Raw genomic sequence first — 9,936 nt, 5'->3', positions numbered from 1 at the left:
ACATACTTTATTTGTTTCTTCTTTATACAAAATAAGGAAACTAGAAGCGTTCAACTTCCAAAAAAGTATAATACTGTACATCCTGACCGCCCAGCCTCGAAGGACCTGGGCACGGAGGGTGGTCTGTGGGCCAGAGCCCAGAAATCTTGGCGCCTTGCCCAAGCGGGTGCGCAGGATGGGCAAGTGTTTGAATCTGGCCTGGACCCCCGGGCTCAAAATAAATGTCAAAGGAAGGAAGAGGTGGGGGTCTGGCCCTGGGCTGGTCATGTCCGGACCGCTCCCATCTCTTCCTAGAAAAGCTGACCGTGATCATCGAGGTTGACCACCAGGGGGCGCGAACGCGCAGGTGGAGCTGTCTTCCAGTGACCCCCCCCACCCCTACCCGCCCCCCATTCAAACATGTTTCTCACTCTCTCCATCTCTGCTGGCTCTCTCCCCATCTTCTAACTCATTCTGCTCCCTTTCCTCACTCCCTTCAATCTCTCTTTTTCTTATCTTTTTTTTTTTTTTTTTAAGACGGGAAAGCAGAGTGAGAAATACGATTACAAAATGCCAGTCGGATTCCAGGGAGGGGGGAGAAAAGAAATCGTCTCCATTCCTTGGCGTCAGCCCTCTCTTGGTCCAAAGAGGTGGTGTGTCGGTTGGGGGAGAGGTCGGGGGAAGCCTAGAGCGTGCTTGAAATCTCTTGACCCTCCGGAGTTAACACTTTGGTCCCAAGAAATCGCTCGCAGCTGCCGGGAGACGCTGGCAGGGGGTTCCCGGAGAGGCCGCGGTGGGAGGATGGAGATGGGGGGCGGGGGGCGGTCCTCCTCCTTCGCGCGCAGCCGAGAAGCAGCTGCCGGTTGAGTTCGGACTCGATAGAGAGCGAGCGAGCTTTGTCCACGTTGGGCGTTTTGGTTTAGGGAGGCTGCGTCCGGGCTGAGGTTGGGGGCGGGGGGCGGCGGGGGCCGGCCGGGCGGGTCCCCGGGGCCAAGCGCGGGGGAGCCGCCCGGCCCGGTGGCCTTACCATACGGCGGCCTCGTTGAGCTCAGGGTTGGGGTGCGACAGGGGTCCGCTGTAGCCGCTGGTGCCGCTCATGGGGAAAGGGGGGCTGGGGCCGCCGCTGAACACCTCGCCCGGCATGGGGTGCAGCGAGCCAGGCAGGCCCGGCTCCGGGCTCGGCGTGTCGGGGTGCGAGATCATGTCGGTGAACCTGGGGTTGTCGGCGGCGTGCGGGCCAGCGATCGGCGGCTCCAGTGCGCCCAGCGGCGTCGAGCCGGGCCCCGAGGCGGCCAGGAAGCTCGAATCGGCAGGGGACTGCGCCTGCGACGGCGGGCCGTGCGCAAAGAAGTCATAGTTGCCTCCGGGCGCGTAGTAGTCTCCTTGGTAGTCTGCGGAGGGGACAGGGCGGCAGAGGGGAGAGTGAGAGATGGGGAGGTCGCTGAGGAAGGACTCAAGGGGTCTGGGGGAGGAGATTCGGGGGAGGGGACCCAGGGAGACCAAGGGCAGAGAGGTGCAGATGCGGCTGGGGCTGGCGGGACAGGACGTTCATGGGGACCACGCGACACAGACTCGAGGTTAGAGAAAGACCCGTGGAGAGGCAGGCCAGAGGGGCGGAAGGCCAGACTCGGAGTTCGTGCTGGGGAGACAGAAAACCAGTGAGATGCAAAGGCTACAGTCTCAGGAGCTGGGAGAGACTCAGGGACGATGAAGGACACACACCTTTCAACATCAGAGGTTCCCTGACACAGAGACGGAGAGGAGACAGAGGTCACGGGGGAAGCTCAAGAGACAGAGGATTCCAGACAGAGCCTTAGAGCTGGCGAGAGATACACAGACAGCGCGAGGCACTGGACAACTGCCAAATAAAGAGACAGGGAGAGATCGGTAGGACCGCACGCAAGTAAACACCCCAGACTCAGAGTCCGTGGGAGGCAAGAAAAGAGACTCAGTCACTGAACCCACGCCTGAGATAGACACCCGGGGTTATTCGAGTAAAACAGAGATAGTTCAGGAGCCGGAAAGGGAAAGCTGAGGCGGCTGCGTGTTTAGAGACGCAGAAAAAACCCGGGGAGAGACCCAGGAACAAGAGAGGTGGGGAGAGACAGAGGCGTCCAGAGGCGCCCGAGATGAGTCAGACAGAGGGCCAGGGCCACGGGGGCTGAGAGACCCAGGAGCTGAGAGACCCGGGCAGGGAGGCAGAGATTGCGGAAAGAGACCTGAAGGTGAAATGGTTGCGATCGGGCGGCGACCCAGCCTGGGAGAAGCGCAGCCTGAGCGCAGTGGCGCTGGCGAGCTCGGCCCCGGCCGCCGAAACCTGGCCGCGGACCATGCCAGGCGGCCTCAGAGCCCTCTCCTTCCCTGCGCCGAGCCCCCATCGTCTATTCCGGTGAATGTGGGGCTCCGACCGGTTGCCCCGGCCTCATCTGGCCAGGAATGGAGAAAGCTCAGCCCCAGAGATTTGGGGAGGTGGGGGACGATAAGAACACTCGCCGGGCCACGTCTAGAGATCCTTGGGGTAAAAGTGCGCCTTGGGGTAAAAGCTGTGTCCGCCGGGGTGGGGTTGCCAGGACTCCCAAAGTTTTGGGGCATTGGGGACATTCAGCCCTTTTACTAATCTGGTGATAGCTATTGGCTCTCTCGGCGGAAAAATGCACAAATTCGAATTTTGCCCACAAATTCGGGGAGCGCAGTGGCTCCAGATTACACGCCCGCCCATTCTCGACAAAGGGTTTCTGAGTAAATTCCGTGACCTCCTCCTAAAGCCCCCTTCCCTAAGCCCTTCCGAACAGAGGACAGAGCCTCTTTCCCTCCCCCTCGGGTCGCCCCCTGAAAGAGTGGGGCGTGGGACCCCACGAAAGGAGCACCCTTGACAATAACCCGCTTTGGGCGGAGGGAAAACCAGCGCGCCCGGAAGCCGAGGTCTCTTCAGCAAACCCACGCCTCCTGTTTAGGGCCGGGATGTGTCGCGGGGGCTAGTGCTGGACTCCCCCTGTCGCCCTCTTCCCTCCCCAAACCCTCCTTGACATCAGTCCAAATGGGGAGTGTCTGGAGGCGGGCTTGGAGACGGTTTAGGCAACAGCCAAAACGGTCGCCAATTACTTTTTAAAAACCACTCATTCCATTCTCCCCGTAAGTGAAGAGAAAGGTTGGAAGCGGCGAATTTGGGGCCCCTAAGGGACGGCGATGGGGGACGGCCACGGTCCGTAGCGATCCGGCTAGCCAGCGAGGGCCTCGGCCCCCGCGCGGAGCGCGCCGCCTCCGCCCATATGGCGGCCGGGCCGGAGGTAATTGGAACAAACGCCGTCTGAAAAGGGCACAAAAGCCGCAGCTGGGGCTTTGTCCCCGCTCCCACGGGGAGCCGCCGGCCCCGCCGCCCGGCCCCTTTCTCGCCCGCTGCCGGCCGCCGCCACCAGGATCTCCCAGCGCGGATTAGGCGGGGCTGCCTCCCTGGGGCTGGGGGGTCCGAGGCCGTCCCCCCACCCATTCCGGGGAAAGAGGGGCCCCGCGTGTCCAGGCCCCACCCTATCCAGCAGACATGGGGGCAGAAGAGGCGGTCAGATTGGTGGGAGGCACGCTGGTCCTGGGGGAAACCTTGGTTAATTACCCAGGCGGGGAAAAATTCCGGACTGGCACCGCCCCGCCAACCTCCCTGCGCCGGGCGGAGATTTTGCGCGCAAGGAGGCAAAGATAGGTGAAGACAGTCGGTGAGTAGACGCCCCAGGACAAGTCCACTAGGCCGACTCCCTTTGGCGTCTGTACCTGCCCTGCCATCTCAGTCTCTTCCCTAAAAGCACATCACCATTTTTCAGCCACAGTTTTTGAGGACCCTGGCCGGGCCAGAAGAGCTAACCTGCCAGGCCTGTGGATAAAACAAAGCTGGTAGAGGGTGCTCCTATTTTCCTTCCTGGGTCTGCCTGGGCACCGGTATCCTGGCCCTGCCCATCCACACTGCCACCCAGCTGACTTTTCTAAAAGAAGTCACCTCTCATCAATCTGGGTTACTAGGGCCACCCCCTTCCCCCGACTGGGTGCAGCAGAGATCCCTCTCAGGCAAAGGCATTCCTGGGGGCTCCCCAAATTCAGAGGCTCAGAAGGAGAGATGCCTTCCTTGAGCCCTCAAGTCTGGGATGCGCAGTACGGGTGAGTCAGTCCAATAGTGCCCCGGAGCAACTGGGTCTCAACAAAATCCGAGGTGAGGGAGTCAGGAGAGGTCACCCAGGAGAGGGAAGTGAACGCAGAGGGGAGAAGGGAGGATGGAAGAGAGAAGGAGAAAGGGAAGAGGTGACTAAGAAGAGTGTGGACCCAGGCCTGAGCCTGCTAACAGGAACAGAGGAATTCTCCTGGGCCATGCTGGGCTCCTTGCCTCCTGTAGCCTTAACGGAGAGTGGATAACTGGGTTGGCTCAATTCTTGCTCCCCCCCCCCACCCCCAGTCCTGATGAACCCTGGTGTTCTTGCAGCTGGTGGGTGGGCCAGAGTCCTAGTCCAGCAAAATCTGGCCAACTGCCGGGCATCTGGGCTAAACGGTCCAGATGCTGTGTGCACGGTCCCCGAGGTCAGAAAAGGAGATGCTGTCTTGAAAGATAGCGAGGGGGTGACCCCAGGGGACCCCTGACCCCTCCATCCATACTGTTGGTGCTGCCTGCCAGGGCCTGCTTTCCTGCTGGTGCCAAAATACGCCAGGCCAGCCTGTGGGCCAGGGCGGCAGAAGGTTGTGTTTCAGGCTGGGGTGGGGTACACGCTGAGTGCTTGACCTGGAGAGTGTCAGAGTGTCTGTCAGTATACCCAGGGCGTGGGGTATACCTGTGTTGGTTGTGGGTGATCACGTGCCTAGCCGCGGCTTTCCAAGGTCTCTGAACTCGTGTGCGTCCTGCGTGGTGAGTGTGTCACTGCTTGTCTCACATGTTTATCTGTGGGTATCAAGGCATGGGTGAGTGAACGCTTGTGTCTGATTTTCTGTCCAGAAAGTATCTGAGCGTGGGTCTGCCCCTGTTGATGCGTGTCTCTTAAGGTGTGTTCATGATTGTGTATGTTTTTCGTGGGTAGAAAGGAGGAAGGGGTCCCCCGGGCACCCCAGATCGCAGGGATCCAGGCCTGCACTCTCAACCAGCACTGACCTAGGTGTGGGGCACCACGTCCAAGGCGGGGTGCTTACCTCCGTAGTAGGTATACGGAGTGGACCCCAACATCTCCGACTCGTCCAAGCGACCGCCCAACGGACGCATGCGCCTCGGACTCCGGAAGAAGGCGTGTCTCCGGGCGCCCAGGGCGCTCAGCTGTTTCATCCTGCGTTCTTTGGACCGTCGGTTCTGGAACCACACCTGGGATAGAGGAGGGAGCCGTGAGCTCTGATCTGGGTCCCCTTCTTTCCCTGCCCGGGCCGCCCCTGCTGGGTCCTAGCGCCTCCTTCGCACCAAGAATGCCCTGAGCTGGAGGGCCGGGCCGGATTAGACCCGAGGGGTGGAGAGGGGCCTCGGCGAACCAGCCAAGGGTGAAGGATTTTGCGGACCCGTGGGGCGACTCATAAAGAGCTGGGCTTCCTGGTCCTTGGCCCGTCCGCAGTGTGACGGCTTTATAAAGGCCTCCCGCCCGGCAAGGCGCTGGTCTCGGCCCCTCGCCTCCCCAAGCCGGGCTCTGGCCGTTTGTCTGTCTGCCCTCGCGTCGGGCGCCCGGAGGGAGCACGCGGAGAACAAACAGCGCCTCTTCCTCTGCTCAGAGGATGGGAGGAAGGGAAAGGTCCCTGTACTCCCGCGAGGCTTAAAATCTTCCTTGAAAGGGGTGAGGGGCGGGAATCAGTGAGGTGAAGTGACCCGCCCAAGGTGGCACCAATGGAAGACAGCAGGGCCAGGCTGGATCTTCCGGCTAGGAGTGTGACCAGCGGGCCCCGACCTCCGGCGCACCGCCTGCCCTTGCGCCGAACTCGGCGCGCTCTTAGCCAAGGAGGCTGGGCGCGAGGCTCCTCCGAGCTTCCCTGCTCGCGGACGCAGCGGCGCTGGGGAGGGGTGGCCCGGCTCGGGCCGCACCTGGATGACGCGCATGTTGAGGCCGGTCTCCTGCGCCAGCTGCTCGCGGATGTGGCGCGTGGGCTTGGGCGTGGCGGCGAAGGCGGCCTTGAGCGTCTCCAGCTGCTTGGCTTTGATGGTGGTGCGCGGGCCGCGCCGCTTGGTGCCCGAGTTCTGCTCCTCGTTCTCGTTGTTGGCCGTCTCCTTGTCCGACGACGTCGAGTTGTCGGTCTCCTTGGGATCGTCCTGGAGTGGATCCTGGAGGTCCGGGGACAAGCTGCGGTCCGTACAGGACGACACTGCGGGCGGACGGAGCGGGAAGGGAACCGGACGTCAGCGGCAGCCCGAGACCTCTCTAGTCGGGTAGAGGGTTCTCGGCGGTCCGGGCCACCACCAACCGCGGCGGATTTCCCACCCCAAACCCGTCGCAGCCCCTCCCTCAGGCGCCCGACGCCTGCCCACTCCCTCTAGGCGGGGCCGGGCCTTCCGAGGGGCCCTTCTCAAGCCCTCCCAGCACTTCCCAGCCAGCGCTTGCGAAAGGGGGAGGCGCGCTCTCGGGAGAAGGGACGCGAGGATGGTCCTGACCCCCTCCTGGCCTGGGATCTTCTTTTCCCACCTCTCCTTCCTGCAGACCCCCAATTACTATCCTCACTATGCAGCTAGAAATTAGCAGGAGCTGAAAAGACTCGGAAAGGGGAAACTGCACGGCTCCAAATTGGAAGAGGAGGAGGAGGACCGCTTGTACAAGAATTGGAGGAGGGCAGGGGAAGAGCAGGCGCGGGAAGTATCCTGAGAGGCTGGCTGCCAGCGCTGCCCCTCTTCGCCAGCCCCCCACGGCCCCTCCGTGTGCCTTGACCTCGGAGTGGAGAGCTCTGAACCCGGGCACCACCTCCAGGCCGCGGCGCGGGGGAGGGGGAGGGGGGGGCGGGGCACAGTGGGGAGGGCGCTGGGGCCTGGGCCTGGGAGGGACGAGGGCCTCCTACCCGAGTTGAGGCTGCCCTCCTTGAGGCTAGAGGAGCTCAGGTAGTCGTCCTTGCACACGAACTTGTTCTCGTCGATGACGTAGAGCTCCTCGCCGGTGGACAGCTGCTTGTTGCAGACCATGCAGGTGAAGCAGTTGAGGTGGAAGACTTTGCTGCGGGCCTTGCGAACCAGGTCGCTCGGTGAGATGCCTTGCGCACAGCCCGCACACTTGGTGCCAAAGCGCCTGCAGACGGACACGGCCTGTCACCGGAGGCCAGCCCAGTGTCCCATCCTCCCCAAGCCCTGACCTCCTCCTGCCCCACCCTAGCTTCTGAGAAGCCTGCATTTCCATGTCTGTCAACAGGAGATCCCTGTCCTGTCCTCCCTGGCCGGAAATGCCAGACAGGAGACAAAACACCCTGGACTGTGCCTCGGTGGTTGGGTTCATTTGAACTCTGCTGGGCTTCTGGCAATGGGTGCAGCCTTCAGCCGAGGAGAAGGCCCAGAGCACCCCAAGTCGTGCTCTTCCTCCTCCCCTACCCCTACCAGATCCTCCCCGGGATGCTCCAGGCAAACTCTGCTCTCGAGGTCAGGGAGGATTTTAAAGCCAGGCAGGCTGGGTTGGGACCACTTCTCGGCTTTGCCTTCTGGATCCTTAACAGTCTGCTAAGATCCAGGTGGGGTCAATCAGCCTGGCTGGTGGGTCCTAGCAATGGAGCACGGAGGGGGACCCTCTCCTGAGCTGAACCTAAGCAGGAAGGAGAGAGCCTCTACTGATTCCCAGCACTGTAGACTTTCCAGGCCCTGCTCTGGGCCCCACTGGAGCTGGTCAGGGGCCTGCGGGCTCTGGAAGGCAGGGACTGGGCCTCCAGGTCCCCAGATCCCAGGCCCTGGCAGGCAGGGGAGGAGGATATGTGATCAGAAAGCAGTCCTAAACCTGCATGGCCAGAACTCGGATCTCTCCAATGCCTCCTTTTCTGTGTTCCCTGTCTAAATCCTCTTCTTTCTTCTAGGAGCGCTGGGGGTTGGCGGCCTCCCCTGAAATGGATGGTGCAGACCAGCACAGGGAGGGGTGAGGAGAAGGGGGAGCAGTGAGGTGCCGGGGGAGAGGGGGCAAGGGCCCAGGACTCTGGGGCCCCAAGTCTGCTCACACCCACGTCTCTAAACAGGGTGAATTTGGGTGACGTTGATGTAGTGAGGGCATTAGGAGCCATAAGTCACTTTTGGCCTTATCCGGCAGCATAATTGGCCATATGCACCTTATCAAAAATCATTAGGTGCTTTGCAAGCACCACCACATTAGGGGCCTTGGGCCTCTGGGGCTGGGGAGTTTACACGTGTAAAGGCACGACTGACATTTTCTCCTATTCAAATTCCCCAGTGCCAGCCACCGGGGCGGGTGAGCAGCCTTTCTGCACAGCGTTAATCATGCCCCCCTCTTCCCTCTGCGCCTGGAATTCGCACTCACAAAGCCGACTCTGGGCGCCCGTGGGGAAGCGGGCCAGGCCCAGCGGCCAAAACCCCCACAGCCTTCCAGGCCAACCCTCAACATTTCTCAGCTAGGAAACCGAGACTTAGAGAAGTGATGTCTGTGATCTGCCTGAGGGCCTGAGTGGGCAGCAAGGGTAGACCCTGCAGGTCCTGATTCCAGCTTCATTTCATTTGAACTTTCAACAGAAGAGAAAATGTTTAAGGAGTTTGAGGCCAATGGGGGGTGGATGTGGATGGGGGGATTGAGGAGAAGATTCCCTTCCCATCACCAGAGGAGACCTTTCTGGCTCAGCCCCCTCTGGGGCTGGGAAGTTTCTGTTTGTCCAGAAAGGCCCGGGGAACCCTACCTGCCCGGAGCCCAGCCTCTGGACAGCCCACACTCTGCCTGGTGGGAGAAGCCCTCAGCTGTCCCTAACTTCGCCAAAATCCTTAGTCTCTCAGAACCCGGCTGAAAGCTTCCACCCTGGGGTGGTGCCGGCTAGGAAGGGGCAGAGACGAGTGTGGAGCAAGTTAGTCAGGCTTCCTCTCCCTGCCCCACCGCCATCCAAGCCCGGCTGGAAAAGCCAGCTAGAAGCAGCAAGCCGCGTTCTTCTCACTCCGCCTGGGTTCAGGCCCTTGCTGGACCGAGGACAGCAAGAGCTTGCTGGGTGAGCCGGCTCCCCACTGAAGCTGGTGAGACCGGGAGGTTGGGGTGGGTCTCTCCCGTTCCCCGGTGCCCCAACGGAGCGCGCGCGGGGCGGGCGCTCGGGCAGCAAGCAGGGGCAGCACGGGCCACTTACCTGAAGAAGTCATTTTTGCAGTAGAGCTTGCCCTCGCGTGAGAAGCACTTCTCCGAGAGGTTGGTCTTACACTCGCAGCACTGAACGCATTTGATATGCCACGCGCGGTCCAGCACGTTCAGCAGAAAGCGATCGAGGATGGGCCGCTCGCAGCCGGCACAGTGCACCATCATAGCCCCGCGCCCCGGCGGCTCGGGCCGCCTCGACCTCCCTTTGGGCCCCCGGCCCTCGGGCCCCCCGGCCCCGCCGCTGTTCTCTGCCTCTCCTCTTGGCCGCCGCCGGGCGAGTCCGGTCCGAACCAAGACTCAGCCGGTCAAGTCCTCGGGTGATTCCTGGGCCTGGCGCTAGGCTGCCCGCGGTGGGGTGGGGACTGGTGGCGTTCACAGTCTCATGCCTCGGGCCGCGCGCCTCAATATATCTTAGGTGGCTGCTGGCCTCGGCTCTGCCGAGCGGCTTTCCCCGGTGGCGGAGGCGCCGGCACTTTCCCCCACTTTCAAGCGGTCCCGATCCTCATCTTTGTCTGGCCGCCGCCTAATTCGCGCATCCTTATTCAGATTTGGTGACGTGGCGAGGCACGTAGGGGGCCCAGCGGCCAATGGGCTCGCGGTGGCCATGGCAACCTCTTAAATTTATAGCATATCTAAATTGGCTACAGCGTTGCGGTCCGGACAGAGCAAAAAAAACAAGGCATCAGTATTGTTGAGTATTAGCTTGTACCTG

The 9,936-nt window shown here is 61.6% G+C and overlaps 1 protein-coding gene across 1 annotated transcript; it reads right to left on the bottom strand.

Moving 5' to 3' along the window:
- Window positions 1-1,002: 1,002 nt before the first annotated feature.
- On the bottom strand, window positions 1,003-9,495 carry LHX5 (LIM homeobox 5). The gene is made up of 5 exons (XM_055549367.1): window positions 9,217-9,495; window positions 6,967-7,190; window positions 6,005-6,282; window positions 5,137-5,302; window positions 1,003-1,370 (listed from the first exon to the last, which is right to left on the bottom strand). Exons 1-5 carry the CDS (start codon window positions 9,387-9,389, stop codon window positions 1,003-1,005), a joined length of 1,209 nt encoding a protein of 402 aa, XP_055405342.1. The 5' UTR covers window positions 9,390-9,495.
- Window positions 9,496-9,936: the final 441 nt, after the last annotated feature.

Source organism: Bubalus kerabau, chromosome 16 (assembly GCF_029407905.1).
Source record: "Bubalus kerabau isolate K-KA32 ecotype Philippines breed swamp buffalo chromosome 16, PCC_UOA_SB_1v2, whole genome shotgun sequence".
In the NCBI taxonomy this organism is placed as follows: Eukaryota; Metazoa; Chordata; class Mammalia; order Artiodactyla; family Bovidae; genus Bubalus; species Bubalus kerabau.
This window is presented reverse-complemented; position numbering and strand designations above follow the sequence as displayed.